The sequence below is a fragment of the Phascolarctos cinereus genome, unplaced genomic scaffold (assembly GCF_003287225.1).
Source record: "Phascolarctos cinereus isolate Bilbo 61053 unplaced genomic scaffold, phaCin_HiC Scaffold_1;HRSCAF=81, whole genome shotgun sequence".
Classification (NCBI taxonomy): domain Eukaryota; kingdom Metazoa; phylum Chordata; class Mammalia; order Diprotodontia; family Phascolarctidae; genus Phascolarctos; species Phascolarctos cinereus.
The window spans coordinates 46,160,191-46,178,595 of NW_027555514.1; the positions used below are offsets into that span (position 1 = coordinate 46,160,191).

The 18,405-nt window shown below is 41.7% G+C and overlaps 1 protein-coding gene and 2 non-coding genes across 3 annotated transcripts; all 3 read right to left on the reverse strand.

Annotated features, from left to right (window-relative positions):
* Nucleotides 1–8,721: 8,721 nt before the first annotated feature.
* RPSA (ribosomal protein SA) lies at nt 8,722–14,867 on the reverse strand. Its single transcript, XM_020987382.2, has 7 exons — nt 14,766–14,867; nt 13,637–13,803; nt 12,070–12,188; nt 10,460–10,705; nt 9,589–9,717; nt 9,218–9,383; nt 8,722–8,883 (listed from the first exon to the last, which is right to left on the reverse strand). Exons 2-7 carry the CDS (start codon nt 13,767–13,769, stop codon nt 8,789–8,791), a joined length of 888 nt encoding a protein of 295 aa, XP_020843041.1. The 5' UTR covers nt 13,770–13,803; nt 14,766–14,867; the 3' UTR covers nt 8,722–8,788.
* LOC144455190 (small nucleolar RNA SNORA62/SNORA6 family) lies at nt 10,135–10,290 on the reverse strand. Its single transcript, XR_013483902.1, has one exon. It is a non-coding gene; the product is annotated as a small nucleolar RNA SNORA62/SNORA6 family (small nucleolar RNA).
* On the reverse strand, nt 12,258–12,411 carry LOC144455191 (small nucleolar RNA SNORA62/SNORA6 family). The gene has a single exon (XR_013483903.1). It is a non-coding gene; the product is annotated as a small nucleolar RNA SNORA62/SNORA6 family (small nucleolar RNA).
* Nucleotides 14,868–18,405: the final 3,538 nt, after the last annotated feature.

Here is an 18,405-nt window from a genome sequence, read left to right on the forward strand (position 1 = left end):
CACAACCCCTATTCGCCTCAGTTCTTCATCTGTAAAATAGGGACACACTAAAGAAAGAAATGGCCAACCACTATGTTTGCCATGAAAACCCCACGGATAAAAATAAAAGTCTACGGGGTCATGGAGAGTCAGACACAACTGAACAGATCAACAACAACAACAAAGAAAGGGCACTGGTGTCAGAAGACTTCAGCTCCCATCTGAACTCCACCACTTTCTCTGTGCCTCAGTTTCTTCATCTGCAAAAATGGAAATAACCATAGCTTCTCTGCCCTGCCTCACAGGATTGAAGTGCAGAACAACTGAGATAACTGGGGCAAGTGGTCTTTGAAAACGGCAACTTGCCGATATTCACCAAAACTCTCACAGCTATTGTTATTGTAACTTCCTTTTCTCCCACTCTCCCTGACTTACCTGCTTGTAAGAGGCCACAGGGCACAAACCTTAGACTAAAAGTGGGCTCACAGCGCCCTCTGCTGACCAGGATCCAAAGCTGCAAAGATAACAACCACCTCAATTTCTCCTTCCTATTGGGCTCCTAGGAATCACAGAATCTGAGCTTGGAGGCACCTAAATCAGTGGCGTCCACCTGCAATCTGCAGGCTTCCTTAGGAAGCCACAAATTCACATTATGTGTGTTGTAGTATACTTTCACTTATTCTGTTAAACATTTTCCAATTACATTTTAATGCAGTCCAGATCTTACTGGACAGTGTGGCTTGGCAGGTACTTAGGTTGACACTTCTCATCTAACTGAGCCCTGTTATTTCACAGATGAAGGAACAAAAGCCCAGAGAGGCTACTAAACTTGCCCAAGGTCACAAAGCCAGTGGGCGGTGGGGCTGGGATGAAAGGCAGTCCTCTGACACTTAAAAAAATAACAATAATCTAACACTCTAACCACTGCACCACACTGCCTGCCCTGCCTCCCTGCTTCTAATCAGGTGGGTAGCCCTGGGCAAATCACTTTACCTCACTCAGACTCAGTTTATTCATCTGTAAACGGGGATAATAATAGTAGTTAGCTTATCGGTGTTCTGAAAGGATTAAATGAAATAATCAATGAATATAAAGTGCTTTTGCAAACTTTAAAGCATTATGTAAATGTTGAGTTATTATTATTACTACTGCTGCTACTACTACTAATACCACTACTATTTTTTTACTACTAATAATACTACCACCACTATTACTTTACTACTACTGCTGCTGGCTGCTTCTGCTACTATTACTGCTGATGCTGATGTTGCTGCTGCTTCTACTACTAGTACCACTACAACTACTACCACCACCAGCACCAGCACCACCACTTTGACTCTGGATATTTGGAAAGGTTTCCCATCTCAGATCCAAAAACACCTGAACTATAAAATAAAGGAGACAGTGACCTTTCCATGGCAACATCTGTACAGGACAATCCACCAGTACAATACGGAAGCTAGGGAAACATAAAGCACGACTCTCCTTCTACAGAGCAGTCTCTCAAACTCTCTCCACAAAAGATGACCACAAAAGGGACATCTAAACTCAGTTCTCTGGGCTACTGTCCTCAATTACTAAATATTCTGATTGAGGGATTACCATAAAACATAAACGTTCCTTCATGGCAGTTTCCCTCCCACCTCTGCCTTGTCATCCTTGATCTAAAGTTACAGCTATATAATTATGGAACTGCTGAGGACCATAGAGGTCTAGCTAATACAGCCCTCCTTTCAATCCCTTTGCTGCATACTACACATGTCATCAGCCACTTTCCGCTCAAATTATTTCAGGAATGGAAAAATCACTATTCCAAAAAGGAAGTCCAACCTTTGGTCCTGTTCTCCTCATTGGGGACTTCCTCCCTGAGACCTCCCTTTTTAGGAGTCTGGCTATGCTTCATCTCCCTAAGGCCTGAACTCACTCTCCAAGACTCCTTCTAGCCCCAACTCCATACTTGCTCCTGTGGAGCAAGAAAACAAAAGCTGACATTGGACCAGTCCCATGACCACAGAGTATGGGGGAGGGATTTGCCTCAGTGGTGTCATGAATTGTTATATTTTGTAGGCATTGTAACTCAATCTTTGCAGGGGAAAGGGGCAGAAGGTGAGGAATGAAATGTCACTCACTGGAAGATGGGCTGTAACTATTCTTTACTAGTCTTGAATGGATACAAATTCCTTTCCTGTTGCTTATGTGTCTTCTAAAAACTCTATTCGGTGTTTATTGTTAGCCTGATTCTTTCAAGAGAACTGAAGACCCTCTCCAGGAGAGTTAGGACCAAGCCACATTCAGCATTTCCCTAGGTGGCTCAAGCATGTCTTTGAGAGATGCCCAAAACCAATCCCACTTCATAGGAACATGGACCAAAAGCTCCGAGCCACAAGTTAGAGAAGAAACATCAGATGCTGTCCAGGCAATGTTTGGACAATAATCTCCATCATAACATCCCAGATAAATGGAGATCCAGTTTCTGCCTGAACACTTCTAGTAAAAGGGGACTGACTACTTCCAAGGCAGATCACTTCACTATAGGGTTAATCCAACTGAAATTTTCCCTTATACTGTATCTCTGTGCCCACACCATCATACCCTCCCCCCCAAAAAAAAATTCATAGATACAGATATATAGATACCTATAGATATAGGTATATAGATCGGTGGTGCAGTGGATAGAGTGTCAGGCCTGGAGTCAAGAAGACTCATCTTCATGAGTTTAAATCCAGGCTCCAATACTTACTAGCTGGTGTGACCCTGGGCAAGTCACTTCACCCCGTTTGCCTCAGCTTCCTCATCTGTAAAATGAGCTGGAGAAGGAAATGGCAAACCACTTTAGTATCTCTGCCAAGAAAACTCCAAAAGGGGGTCACAAAGAGTTAAACATGACTGAAACAGCACAACTATACACACACAGATACACACACAGTATATGATTACTTACCACCAATTTCAATAGGCTCTCCCACAAATGATAACTGTTACTAGTCTAGTGGCTCATTAAGAGGCAACAGGACCATGGACAGTGTCTTTCTACGCGGAGACGGTTTCACCACTGTTCTGGAGGGGGACTGTTAACTATAATGGCTCAAGAAAATACAGAGAAAACAGGTGAAGAGAACTCATTTGCTAAGAATATAAAGTTTATCTTGCAAAGAAACAGAATTGTTGAGAAAGCATTTGGGTACCCTGAAAGAACTAAATGCCAGGACTACATCTGCAGAGCTGAGAAGTTAGCAACTGTTAGGATGATTAGCGGTGACTTTGGGTGTGATACTTCACACAGCCCATATAGTGTAAACAGTCCCGTCCGCGACATTGTTGGTTACACTGCTAATACTATAGTCAGTAACCTTGATGTTTACGTAAGCAGGAGGATGAGGGAAGTAGAAATTTATACACAGATACAGGCATAGATGATATATAAGTAAAAATCCTACAGGAAATTTCTCCAGCTTATTTTTTTTCTGAAATAACTTTTTCCTATAGGCTTTTTTTATAAAGTATTTTTATTAAATTAACTAGGGTGGGGCTCAGAATTAAGAGATGATGCAATTTAAGTAATTAATAAAGAAATATCCAAACATGCCTCTTGATTGTTTAGGGAATAACACGGAAAATAAGCTAGTAACAAGTAGAAAGATCATCCCGCCTTGGTTATACATGAAGGTCAACCCTAAAACAAACCCATTGCAAGCAGGGACTTACAGCTAGGGTTTTGCACTTCTTTTTCTCTTTCCTATAGATATTTTCTCTCATTTTCAACCCCCCTTCCACCCCCCCAACAAGTAGGAATTGCTTTATTCACCATATTTGCCCCTAGAACAACAGGAGCTTAATAATCGATTTGCCTATTTTACTTATATTTGATACATCTTAATTGTATGTAACTATTACTTCAAAGATTATTACTATATATAAATATTATTTCATAAATTATAATCGCATGTAACTATTGTTTTCTAGGTTATTACTGTTTCTGTTGCATGTTTAATCATTAGTTTAGCATTACTGATTTGCTAAATATAACTTTTATATTACCACTACTTGGAAAAATGGAAGCTGACATGTCTAATAAATATTGTAATTTTTAAAACTACAAACTCAGGGATCTATCTCCCAATTTTAAGAGTTGACTCAAAGAAGAATAAAGATGAGGAAATTGAAAGCATATTGAAATGAAAGGTCAAAGAACTAGGAGATTGGAAAGCAATTCGTAGACAGGTCAGGGCTGGGGACTGGGTTACCAGGCAACAGAATAAAATGGATAGTGCTGGGCTTCAAAGTTTGGAAACAATCTTAGACACCCTCCAATAGGGTGACCCAGGACAAGTCCCTTGCCTGAGCTTCAGTTTTCTTTCCCCCAAAAAAAAAATGTGGAAAATAATATAAGCTTAATTACCGTAATAATATGAGTTGTGAGGCTCAAATTATATAATGTATATAAAGGAGTTTGTGAACCTTAAAGCAGCATGTAAATAAACATGAGCTGTTTAAATATTCATGTATGAATAGGTTCAAATTAGAAGGCTCTTTCTTCATCTAGTAATACTTGACATGATGCTTTGAGATTTATATGATGCCTACATTTTTTTCATCTGGGCTTAGATGCCTATTCTGAAAAATCTTGGGCCCCCACTTTGGAGATTATAGTGCTTTTTCCTTTTTTTTTATAGCATTTTTTTTCCAATTACATTTCCAATTACAAAGACAGTTTTTAACAATCATTTTAAAAAATTTCTGAGTTCCAAACTTTCTCCCTCTTTCCCTCACTTGCCTCCTCCCTAAGACAGTAAGAATTTTAAATAGATTATATATGTGCAATCACGTGAAACATATTTCCATATCAGCCATGTTATGAAAGGAGAAACAGACCAAAAGGGAAAAAAAAATGAAAAAAAACAAAGAAAGTGAAAATAGAATGCTTTGATCTGCATTCCAACTCCATCAGTTCTTTCTCTAGATGTGGATAGCATTTTTCATCATGAGTCCTTTAGAATTCTTGGATCGTTGTATTGCTGAGAAGAGCTAAATCATTCACAGTGGATCATCCTACAGTATTGATGTCACTGTGTCCAATGTCTCTGGACTCTGCTCACCTCACTTTGCATCAGTTCATGTAAGTCTTCCCAAGTTTTTCTGAAATACACCTGCTCATCTTATAGCACATTACCATCCGTACATCACAACTTAATTCAGCCATTCCCCAATCAATGGGCATCCCCTCAATTTCCAATTCTTTGCCACCACAAAAAGTACTGTTGTAGCACTCTCTTGATGACTTCAATGGGTCCTTTTGTCAAAAAACCTGGCTCAGGCCCCTCAACCAACTGTACATAACCTTGAACTAGTCAGTTAATTTCCTACGCTCTCCAGGCATGGCAGACAGCTCCCATTTTTTAAGTCTCAGATTCTTGGAGTCGAAAAGGACCTCAGAGGTCATTTAGTTTCACCAGCACCTGAATGAGAACTCCTTCATGATCTAATGGTCATCCAGCCTACGTCTGAAGACCCTGGGTGATGGGGAACCAACCCACCACCTCCTGAGGCAAATCCTTCCATTTGGGGGCAGCTGTCATTAGAAGAAAGTTTCCTCTTATGTCAAAAGGGATGAAAGCATATGAAGAAACTCTGCTTAGAAAGCAAATTCGTGATGATTAGCCACCAGATGGAAACTCTTCTCAGCTGATCTCTCAGTTCTCATAGAAAGATCGATGAGATTTCTGAAAGCTTCAACTTCTGAGTACTTAGCTCTTCAAAGACAAGACACCAAGAGGACAACTCAGAAGGCTACTCTGTCCCCACCCACACATTAATCAAATACAAATCCTCCTCAAGGATTTGACTTTGTACATGGCAATTCCAGCCACTTGCTACTTGTACAATGTCAAAACATAAACTAATGAATCTCTTCAGGAGGGAAAGGAGAGTGGTAGCATGGAGATAATAATAGGACCATAGATTTATAACTGGCCGTCTTAAAGGTTATCTCATTGAACTTTCCCATTTTAGTAGATGAGAAAATTGAGGTTCAGAGATGAAAAAGCTGACTCTCCCTTAGTCACATAATAGCAGAGGTAGCATTTAAGTCCCTCAGACTTGAAATCCTATACTCTGGGGCCACGAATTCCAAGCCTCCATTTAGGGGATACCCCAGCTCAGATCAGACATCACCTTATTCCTCACCTGGCTACACTACCTTTAGAGTTGAGGAAATTGAGGCAAATAGAGGTTAAGTGTCTTGCCGAGTCACAAAGCTAGAAAGTGTCTGAACTCCAGGCCCACTGATCTATCCAGCCACCTCTAAGAATTGTTCCATCACTCATGTTCCACTCTACGTGACCCTGTTTTCTTCGCAGACACTGGAATGGTTTGCCATTTCCTTCTCCAGCTCATTTTGCAAATGAGGACACTAGGCAAACAGTTAAGTGACTTGCCCAGGGACACACAAGTATGTATCTGAGACCACATTTGAACTCAGGATGAGTCTTCCTGACACCATGCTCTGCACTCTACGCACTATGGCGCCACCTAGCCGCCGCCAACAGCCTCTAATCATAGCTACTATTTCTATAGCATTTTAAAGTATGCTTTACAAGTTATCTTACTTAGTCCTCACAATAACCCTGAGACACAGGTTCTATTATTATCCCCATTTTATGTTACACAACCAGCAACCTAATTTATGCCATTATAATTAATGCCCTTGGACACTCAAAACCTTTTAAGAGTTTTGCCAGGATCTCTGGAGTGTGTTACACACTTACACTTAAGTGTCTTACACACATCTTTGGGTCTCCCAACCACTCTATGGATTAAGTATCCTACAGATGGCCCATCATTCCACGCCCAATCAGATCCTGCAACCATGTTCTTGGACTCGAAAAAGCAAATGAACTGATCTAGAGGGAGAAAGTGTCCTCCACAGACCTTTCCTCCTACCATTAAGCTTTTACTTCGGTGGTATTAAAAGCCACTTTGAAGTTAGGTTATGAGTAAAAAGTTTTTCCTCCACTTTCTGCTTCAAAATTCAAACAGCCTGGGGATAGCTAGGTGGCGCAGTGGATAGAGCACCAGCCCTGGAGTCAGGAGGACCTGAGTTCAAGTCTGGCCTCAGACCAAACACTTGACACCCCAACTGCCTAAAAATGTTAAAAAAAATAAAAGAACAAAATTCAAACAGCTCACCTCTCCACAATTTCCATGGTCTATATACAAACACTTGGAGTCATCTGATCCTTCCTTAAGCCACTTTTCAGGGCTTTTCTCTTCTGAAGATAACGGCAGCCTAGCCTAGCATTTAGAGTTTATGTTTTTTCATTGTAACCCAATTGATTCTTACAACCGTATTGGGTAGGGCCTATCCCCATTTTACAGATTGGGAAACTTAAGGCACAGAAGCCAAGAGAATTGCCCAGGATGACAGAGAAAGTCAGTGTACAATTCAGGACTCCCTGACTCCATCCTGGGCTCCATCCACTACACCACCGGGCTGTACCACCATCTCCAGGGTCCCTTCTACTTCCTATGCCACCTGAAAGCTTTCCAAAGCATTTCCTGGTCCTTACCAGTCCTAGCTAGTCTTCTGAATTTTTTTTTTTTGGTGACACAATTGAGGTTAAGTGACTTGCCCCAAGTCACACAACTAGAGTGGTATGTGTCTGAGGCCAAATCTGAACTCAGGTTCTCCTGACTTCAAGACTTCTACCCACTGCACCACCTAGCTGCCCCTTTCTCACTGACTTGTAATCTGAGGTCTGTGAACTTTGGCTTTTTAACATGTTGGTAATTATACCAACATAGGTTTCCATTAAAATCCTTTTAAGCATCAAAACATTCCCAAAGGGGGTACAATGGCTTCGGAGGCAAACAAGGGGATCTACAACATAAAAAGCTGAGACTACACGAACCCAAAACCTTCTGAAACTGTCTTGGTTTTGAAATGGTTCATCAGCAATTTTTTAAACCATACATCATATCAGCAGCCACAACTTGGGCTTGACCAAACTCCCCACCCGTTTTCAAAAAGTACTTCCTATCTGGTTAGGCAGAGAAACAGTGCCTGTAAGTGCCTTGTGCTAGGTGAGCTTTAGTCCCCCAAACTCCCTGAACAAGGAAGCAAATACACACTGGGCAGGAACACCTCACTATGGCCAGTCACCAGGGAGGTGATACTTCCCTGTAATCTGGGATGTGGACAAGCAGTCATTGTAAACACCTCCTGCCCCTCGCAGGGCAACCAAGCTGACGTTCCTAAAACCAGCAAGGCTTCAGGTGGCATCTGGCTCAGGCACACTGTACTGGTGCTTCATGAAGGAGGTAAGTGTTAGATTGACCCTAAAAATCTCCTTTTCCGATCTGAAGCAATTATCAAGTTACTAAATTCCGAGATGCTTCATTCAATCTTTGGTCCACAGTACCAGCAGCATATACCTGCATAAAGGTTAGACAAGTGGCTCAGAAAGGATTAAATCCACACCCAATTAAACTGAAGCTGCTGCTCGTGTCCATGCCAGACTCCTAAATCTCTGGCACCAAGTCTCCACAAATTATTCAATAAAAACAAATTTTGACCTTACTGTTAATCCTTATGCCAAATGAAAAAATACCAAAGAGATTTCCTAAGAAGTCTTATAAACTGATCTAAGACAGCTGGACGAAGTTTCAGGAAGACTCTTCCTAAGTGTGAAAACCTGGAGCAAAATATTAGAGTAATCAATATAAAGAATGAAATGACACCAAGAATGTAAGAAACCAATGTTTATTTTCCATCAGCATTTTTCCAACACTATTAGAGCACGTGGGGTAAAACTTAAGACCACTCTGTGGTAGTTCCTACCCACTCGGTGGCCTGAGCAGTAGGAGCCGCAGACCAGTCCTCGGTAGCCGGCTGAGCGCTCCAGTCTTCTAAAAACAGGAAAAAAAGAGCTCATGAGCTCTGTTCCCAAAGAGCATCTCCCCTACCCCACCGGCCTTTTAGTTCAACAAACATTTCTTTAAAGAATATGCCATGATAGCACATACGTGAACCACACATCGATGACATTTATAAATCTCTTAAACAGAAAGACAACTACTCCCCTCAACTCAAGGAAATACCCATGGTGTTACCCAGTGTGCCTGGCAGAAGTATTCACCTCTTATATATCCATCCTAAGCACAGCAGGATCAAGGTTCCCCATTCTCCACGTCCTAATACACTTATTAGGATGTTCTTTTAACTCCCCTCCCCTCCACTTACCGGTAGGGAACTGCTGAATGGGCACAGATGGCACCTGTACTCCCTCAGACCAATCAGCCACCTCCGGTTGAGTAGCAGTGAATTCTGGGGCAGGTGCAGTCCATTCACCCTGGAACTCCTCCTTTGTCACGGCCTTCTCAGCTGCAGCCTGCTCTTCCTTTTCAATCTGGCAAAAAACCATGGGGCATACACATGTCATTATACATGCTAAGCAACTCTCAAATTACTATTAAGCAACATAGCACGTGGTAGTTTTCTTAATTCCAGAAAATTACTTATGTTCTGGGGAAGCTATAGCAGCCAACCGCATAATGCACAAGCTACTTTCAACAAGGGCCCATTGATTTCAATACTGAAGTTGACCAAGTTACCTCCTCTGGATCCCTGTAGAAGTAAAGATCGGGCATGACCTCCCACGGGTGTTCACGGGAGATGGTACCACGCATACGCAGGACTTCCCGGGCCAGCATCCACCACATCAGACCCACTGAGTGAGCTCCCTGCAAAAATCACACTGTTGAACAGAACCAAGCAAATGCTGTGCTAGCTCCCTCATTTCATAACAGCCCATTGTCATACTTTCTCTAGCTTTCACAACAAAACTATGGAACAGATACCTTTAGTTTATCTCAAAGCTCAGTGCAGCACAAAGGACCTCTCAGAGAACCTCAAACCAATCTGCTATCCATCTGCAAATCCATAGTCGGAAGAAGGAACCTCTTTAAAAACAGCAGAGGCTAAGAAATTACAAAGGCAAAGGAGGAAGGAGTAGCATGCAGAATAAAGCCTCCATTATGCCCAGAAGCTGAGCACCTCCTGGGTCCTAACGTATCTATCCCAGGTTGCCTAATACCTCCTCTAGGGTCTATTTTAGTTCTTTACTCCTGTGGAACTTTTCTCTTAAAAGCGTCTTAAGCATCTGTTGCATGGAATACTATCAAACTCCACTCACTGGACCACAAAGGCCCTTGTGGTGTTAGCGAAAAACCTGCCATCAATGTAGCACACAACCTACACTTGTGAGTTCATTGGCCAGTGACTGGCCTCAGCTCCAAGCTCTAACAGTGTGCAATGTCGCCCAGTGAGCTCTTTCCAAGAGCTAATTCAAGGCCTAAGATCAAACGAGATGACTTGTGAAGAGTTTAGCACACTGCAACCACAATATATAAATGTGCACTCCCTTCCCCTTGCCCCAAGACCAAACTAAAAAAAAAAAAAAGATGGCAAGATCCTGGCCGATACCTTGTTGTTACATGGAATGGCAATGTCCACATAGCGAAGTGGGGAGTCTGTGTTGCACAATGCAATGGTTGGAAGGTTAACGTACGATGCTTCAGTAAGAGGCTGGTGATCTGCTCGAGGATCAGTGACCACCAAGAGGCGAGGCTCCCTGAAAGCTGCCTGGATCTGGTTAGTGAAGGTGCCCGGTGTGAAACGTCCAGCAATAGGTGTGGCACCAGTGGCAGCAGCAAATTTCAGAACAGCTCGCTGAGTACAAAAGGGATGAACCAAAGAGTTACAGAGGCCCTAAACCACATTGCCCAGCAAGAACAAAGAAGATGGCAAACCATCAATTCCTCCATGCACATACCCAATTAGCTCAAGCTTCGCTTTAGTAATGAATTTCAAAAATATTCTCTCACATTTCTATTTCCTAGCATTATGTAGACAAAGCCTCTCCATTATTATGCCCTAAGAAGTGACAAAATGAAAACTGAAAAGACCTCTATGAACTGATGCAGGGTGAAGTGAGCAGAATAAGAACAATCTATACAATGATAACATTACAGAGAAAAACAACAAAGACTTTTAGATGATAAACCTTAAGGCCCCAAGACTACACCCTGCCAGAGGCAATGGACTTAAAATCCAAATCCAAAGATGGTTTTCTAAACTGTTCTACTGAGAAAGGCCAGTTAGAATAAATGCTCACAAAAGTAGGTTTTTTTTTTAAAGCCTCACATCTAAGAATATATTCCTCTGAGAAAACCTTTAAGCACAAAAAATAGTATTGATGAATTTCCTAACTTTTTCATGCTTTCAATGAACTACATAAAATCTGGCTGGTTTCAATTCAATCAAGAACCAAGCTCGCTAAGGTTTGGTTTTTTTGTGAGTTTTGTTAATATAACTTGTCTCCAGATCGAAACAAATACAAATGTATGTAGTAAACTCTAGTCACAGATCTAGACTAATGATTTTATATATAGGTCTCATATTGGCCCTAGCTTTGAATTTAGTTCACAACTTAAACCAGTTATTGTATAACACTAATGAGGTCAACAGTGAGGGCACCAACAATATATGAACTTATAATTAATTTCCCCCCCTCTTTCTATAGTGAGCTTACTCTTCAGTTTTGTAATCAGCCTTTAGACACCTCCAAGATGGAATGTGCCCGGTTCTGAACTTGTTTTGGAATGTGTATTATTTAGAAATAAAGCAACAACCAAATTCTTTATATTTACATTGTGCTAACTCACCTTTTCATATTTTCTCTAACTTTATCCCTCATCAGAGACTGAAACAGTTCCATGACAGCAAACCACCACCCAAAGATCCCTAGGAATTATAAATAACTGGACACCAACAAGTTAAAGCAATGGACACCCTGTTTGTCCCTTTAGATTCCCAGATAGCTCTGGTCCACCTAAAAGACCCTGGTCATTCTAGAGTGCTAGACTAGCACTCCAGTGATATCAGTTCCAATCTAACTGTCTGAGCCTCAGTCACTTCATCTGTACAATGGATGACATACTATACCATTTACCTTGTTACGCCTGTTTTGAGGATCAAATGAGAATGTACCTGATAAGCTATCAATGTGACTTATCAGTCTGAACCCCACATACCTGTCCAGTGTTCCTGGATGAGATGACACTAACATCAGCTGGATTTTCAATGGCAACAATAGCACGAGCTGCCAGCAGAAGCTTTTCCCAAGTTCTCTTCAAATTGATGATGTAGATACCTATAGTGGGCAGAACCAAGTTCTCAGAACCAACTTGCATGTAACACCAAGACCACCAGCTAAAATAAGACGTGTGGCAGTGACTACTATCAAACTCCAGTCACAGAGGCAAGCTCTCCTGGTGTTAGCGAAAATCCTGCCAACATACTGTAGCACACTTCCGACACTCAGAAGTTTATTGGCCTAAAACCGGCCTAAACTCTGGGTTTTAATAATGTGCAAAGTAGAATTAAGCCAACAGTAAAGACTTTTCTTGCATTCCTACAACCTCACACATATTCTGATCACCCGGATTAGCTCTGTAAAGTGGCTTCTTCTGTTATGTTCTTTGTGATAACTGCTAATCTCACCTTCAGTTGCATACTATTATTTATAATTTATCTCAAATCATTTCAAGGGATTCAAATGAGGAAAAGTTCACTATTTTTAAAAAGCTACTGCAATATCTATTACACATAGGGACTAGAATCAGAAAGATCTTCTTTTAAATAGACTCACACCTACTAGCTATGTTACCCTGGCCAAAGTTAATTAACTGCCCGTTGCCTCAAACTTGAAATGGGGATAACACCCACCTCACAGAGCTAAGGATCAAATGAATTATCTGTAAAGCCCTTACACTATGTACCAGCACCAGGTACAAAGCAGACACTAAATATATGCTTGTTCCCAACAACCCAAATGCGAAGGGATTACATGATCAAAAGGCACGGTGATAAGTTTACCTATCTATGAATTTACCAATTCCAAAATTATATTAAATCAAGAATAAAATATGAGGATGCTTGTATTTGCAATGCTTTTTTTCCTTTTGCAAAATGCTAAATTATTTGAGAAGGAAATGGCAAACCATTCCATTATCTTTGCCAAGAAAACTCCTTGAACAGTACGATCCACAGGGTTGAAAAGAATAAGACATGAATGAACAACAACAAAATTACTGATTCCACATAATTACATAATTTATAAAATTAAGTGAGTTCATTAATAAAGCACAGTATGGTGAGATAGCTGGCCCCATCACAGGCTGAACTTGAAAATTTGAGAATCCTTAAATGGCCACAAATACACACAACAGTTTTGCCTACTAAATGATGACAGATTTGGAGAACACCTGGTTCAAAACCCTAACTCAGAAATTCTTACCACGTGATAAGAGAAGTCACTTGGTTAAGTCTTAGTTTCCTAATCTGCAAAATGGGAAAAATACACTCACCTTGAACGCTATTAAACATGAACTTATTACTACACTACTTTCTTTTCAAGACCCTGCTAAATTATCTAAACACCCTCCAAAGGTTCAAACACACCCTCCAAAAATCATCTTTGAGCATCAATGCCCCAGCCACTTTCTTGATAGGGTAGATAGCACACTCAGGCACATGACCTGTTAGGAACAAGCAGGCTTCCCAATCTGTGCAGCACCTATTTTAATGTCAAAGACCCACCGTCACTCTTTCTTTTGTAGATATACTGTTCCATTTGGAAGTCCAAATTGGTGCCACCCAAATGGGTCCCTGCAGCAAGGAATTTGAGGACATCCTCCTCCTTCATCTGCAAGACATCTAGGGCTCCGGACATTGTGAAAGTTTCCCTTTGAAGTTACGACGGAAACCTGAAATAGCAGAAAACAATTAGAACCCCCGGTACTTGACTGTGTTTTGAGAAATCCATTCTGGCTGTTCATCGACCCACAAATTCCTAATAAGCCTAATAGCTATATAAACTTGAGCAATATAGTTTCACCCATCTCTGGAAACATTTAATCTCGTTTTATTATTAATTCTGCATCACAGCTATCTTAGACAGAAAGCAGCCTCCAAACCAGGAGGTCAAGGGTTCAAATCCCTTGGGCAGAGGTGCACTGGGAAATCTGCAGACAATCAATACCAGTGGTTTTCAAAGTGTGGTCTACAGATACACAAAGTCAAAACTATTTCCACAATGCAAACAAGCAACGTTTCTAAAAACGTACAGAACAGTAACCTGTATTTTAAGTCTTCGGAGCGTTCTCCAGCTCTTATCCCTAAAACCTCAGCCAAACAACACAACAAATGACATTTCTTCCGTGCTGGGCAGGAGCCAGCAGCTGCTCTGCAGCCGTGGGTGCCCAGCTGCACCTAACCCGGGCACCAGATGCTGCACGTGGGGTGGTCGCGGCCCCCGCCCCCAGCCTTGCTCCACTGTGTGCCGGGGTTGAGACCCTGGGTAAGGGCTTCCTCTCCTCCGGGGATCGGACTAGACACTTCCGGCTGCTCGGATCGTATCGGTGGGGGGACCCGAGGGGACCGTCTTCTTGCATTATCCGCAAGGACGCGGCTGCCTGCCGGCCATGGCCCTCCTTCCCTTCCCCGGCGAGACGAGGGCGCCGGAGCCTTCCCGCGGAAGGCAGGAGAGCGGCCGAGACACGGCCCAGAAGGGCCGCCACGTGCGCCGGCCCTCCCCAGGCCTAGCGCCCGCGTGGCGTCGACGCCAGCTAGGGCTGGGCCTCCCTGCCACCCCGCAGGCCCTTGTGGCCTCCCGCCTCCCCTCGTGCCCTTGGCGGCTGGACGCGACATGTAACTCCCAGACACTGACCGAGAACAACGCCGTATGGAACCCTCCACGGAGCAGCGCGGAAAGGGAACTGGGGCGGAAATGACGTTCTTATATAGCGCGGCCTCCGCCAGTGGGCGGGGCGAGCGCAGGAAGTGCTTCCCTTAAGCGAAGCGCCTCAGTCGCCGCGGGTAGCCGCCAGGGGGCAGAGCAGTGCAGAATGACGTTCCCACACAGGAGGCCAACCGGAAAGGGAAGCGGCTGCTCCCTCCCTCTCCCGCTCTTCCTCCCACGATGCCCCGTCTGTGCGTGCGCGTGCTCGTGCGCCGGAAAACGCGCCCCCGCCGTGGGGGAAAACATCGCCCTGCGCCTGCGCGTCGTGCTCTGCCCTTTTCCAGAGGGCCGCCGACTTTAAAAAATAAAATTCTATTATTAAGTATCTATAGTGGCTTAAGGAAAGGGAAAGAAAAGTAGGGAAGGAAGGGAAGAAGGAAGAAAGGAAGACAAGAAAGGAAGGAAGGAGGGGAAAGAAAAGAAAGAAATGCATGAAGCCCTACTATGTGCCAATCTCTTAGGATGCAGAGCGGAAGCGGAAGCAGGGCACTAAATAAAATGTCTGCAGTTTTTTTAGTCCTCAGGGTCCCAATGTCCTCATGCAGTCATCACATTTATACCTTTCCTGCATCTACCTGCTGTCTGCCTTCTCCAGAATTGTATTTTCCCTTCCAGGGACTACTTTCCTTTCCAAAAGTCCCATTTCTACAATGCCTGGTCTTTAGCAATTGGATTAAAGCAATTGTCTATGGCATAATGGTTAGAAAATTAACCTTGGAATGAATAAGACCCGGATTAAAGTCCCACCTCCAACAGCTAGGTGATAATGGCGGATAGAATGCAGGGCCTGGAGCCAAGAAGACTCATCTTCTGGAGTTCAAATACAGCCTGTAACACTTACAAGCTGTGTGACCAAGGGCAAGTCACTTAACCCTGTTTGCTTCAGTTTCCTCTATAAAATGAGCTGGAGAAGGATATGGCAAAGTACTCCAGTATCTTTGCCAAGAAATCTTTAGATTGGGTCACAAAGAAGAAGATACAAATCAAAAAACAACTGAACAACTGTCTCACCTTGGACAGACACATATTGGCTGTGCAACTCTGAAAAAGTCACTTAACCTTTTATCACCATAGGAAACTCTCTAAGACACTAAGTAGCTGAGAAGATGCAGATCTGAGTTGGAAGAAGTTTCCACATAGGAAATTCCCAACACTATTTCTAAAAACAAACAAAACAAAACGGCAGAAGAGATATTTGCATTTTAAATGATAGTTAATCTAAAGGAATCTTTGTTGGAATGTGTGTGGGAGATATTTTCAAGGTGAAAAGACTCTCCTGTAACTTTGCCTACTCCAAGTCCACCAAGTCACCCTTTTATACTTCTATGGCAAATGCTATGATAAAAATGTGAAGATTCAGATTTATAAATCAAAAGCTTCCCTTCGCAAGCCTAACCTTTACCCTATATCCAACTATTCATTAAATCATTTCTTGTATTGGTTTCTTCCATTTTGCTACAGTCTTCCCAATTACTATCACCTTAAATTACTCCTGGTTATAATTTCTGTGTAATATTTTAACTATCAGAACATATCTTTCTCCATTTGCTTTATGCTCAAAGTAAAGTAGTAGGAGACATTAGAAAATGAAAGGGGGCAGCTAGATGGCCCAGTGGATAGAGCACTGGCCCTGAATTCAGGAGGACCTGAGTTCAAATCCAGCCTTAGACACATAACACTTACTAGCTATGTGACCCTGGGCAAGTCACTTAACCTCACTGCCCAACAAAAAAAGAAAATGAAAGAAGCATCCAAGATTTTAGTCCAGTTTTATTGAACTTCATGAAAATCAGGGCCACACAAACAACTGGAAACAAAGCAGATATTCACTGATTAGAGATTGGCTAAATAAGTTCTGGTACTTAAATGTAATGGAATATTGTGCAATAAGAAATACTGAATATGAAGGATTCAGAGAAGCACGGGTTTTATATGAACTGATGCAGAGTGAAGTAAGCACAACCCAAAAATAAAAAGCCACATTACAACAAAAGAAAGAACAGAAAATGAATATGATGTAACTAAGATGACCAAATTTGGAACTGTAAAGGAAATTTTAAAATATGCCTTCCTCCCTTCTATTCAAAGATTAGGGCCCATTGATATGGAGCATTATATATATGTACTATCAGACTCTCTTGATGGGTTAGTTGGTTTGGCTAAATTTTTTTTCTCTTCCTTTTAAATTTTTTTTACTACAAAAGGCAATCTACTAACTAGAGGAGAAGAGAAAATGCATTCAGGAAAAAAAAGTGACATAGAAAAGGTAACAAAAATGTAAAAAAGAAAATTATAGCCTCATTAACACCTTGCTAGGAAATTCTGTGACAAATATGTGTCATCTGCATCTTTTAAGGTTTGAGGAAAGAGTCATTTTTCCCCCATTTTGTATACATTCCTGATTAAACCATAATATTGAGTTTTACTAAAGGACACAGAAATCTGATGTTTCATGATGTCACAGAATCAAAGAATCACATTTTTATAACAATACTCAGTTTAAGTGGACCATTTTCTACATCTCTGATCACATTTTTCTCCCAAATATATCTGTATTTACATCAAAAAAAAAACATTAATGGGTCTGTTACTGGTAGAATTGATACATCTTACATAAGAGTTTAGCTTCTTTGCAGAAAAAGCTTTTATAAGCTTGTGAACTCCGGTCCAGACCTAGCAAGATCACAAACTAGTTGGGTGACCTCTTTGTCTCAGTCTTCTGATCTGTTTAAATGATGGGATTGAACAAGACAATTCCTTAGCTTCAGTCCTTTTCTAGAGCTTACAATATTAAGAAATAATTTGAGAATAAGACAGTATGTAGCAAATGCTAAGTTGCATTATCAGAAATTAAAGAAAGGAGAAACCAATGTTTGCTAAAAACTGCCTGAGAAAGTTTCATGGAAGAACTGGGACCTGAGTGAGGCCTTAGAGAATAGCTAAGTGGAATTAGAAATGGAAGGATTGCCCACCATTTGGGGAACAGTTGAACAAGTTGTGGTATATGACAGTGAGAGAATATTACTGTGGTGTAAAAAATGACAAGCAGGATGGCTTCAGAAAAACCTGGGAAGACTCATATGAACTGATGCAAAGTGAAGTAAGCAAAACCAGAACAATGTACACAGTAACAGCAATATTGTAATGAAGATCAACTGTGAAAGACATAGCTACTCTGATCAAGACGATGATCCAAACAAACTATGCCCAAAGGGCTATAAAAATGTGCATACCCTTTGATCCAGCAATAGCACTTTTAGGGCTATATCCCAGAGAGATCAAACAAACGGGAAAAGGACTCACATGTACAAAAATATTCATAGCAGCTCTTTTTGTGGTGGCAAAGAACTGGAAATTGAGAGGATGCCCATCAATTGGGGAATGGCTGAGCAAGTTGTGGTATATGAATGTAATGGAATACAATATTGTGCTCTAAGAAATGATGAACAGGCTGACTTCAGAGAAACCTGGAAAGACTTGTATGGTCTGATGCTGAGTGAAGTGAGCAGAACCAAGAGAACATTGTACACAATAACAGCCATGTTGTGAGATGACTAATATTGATAAA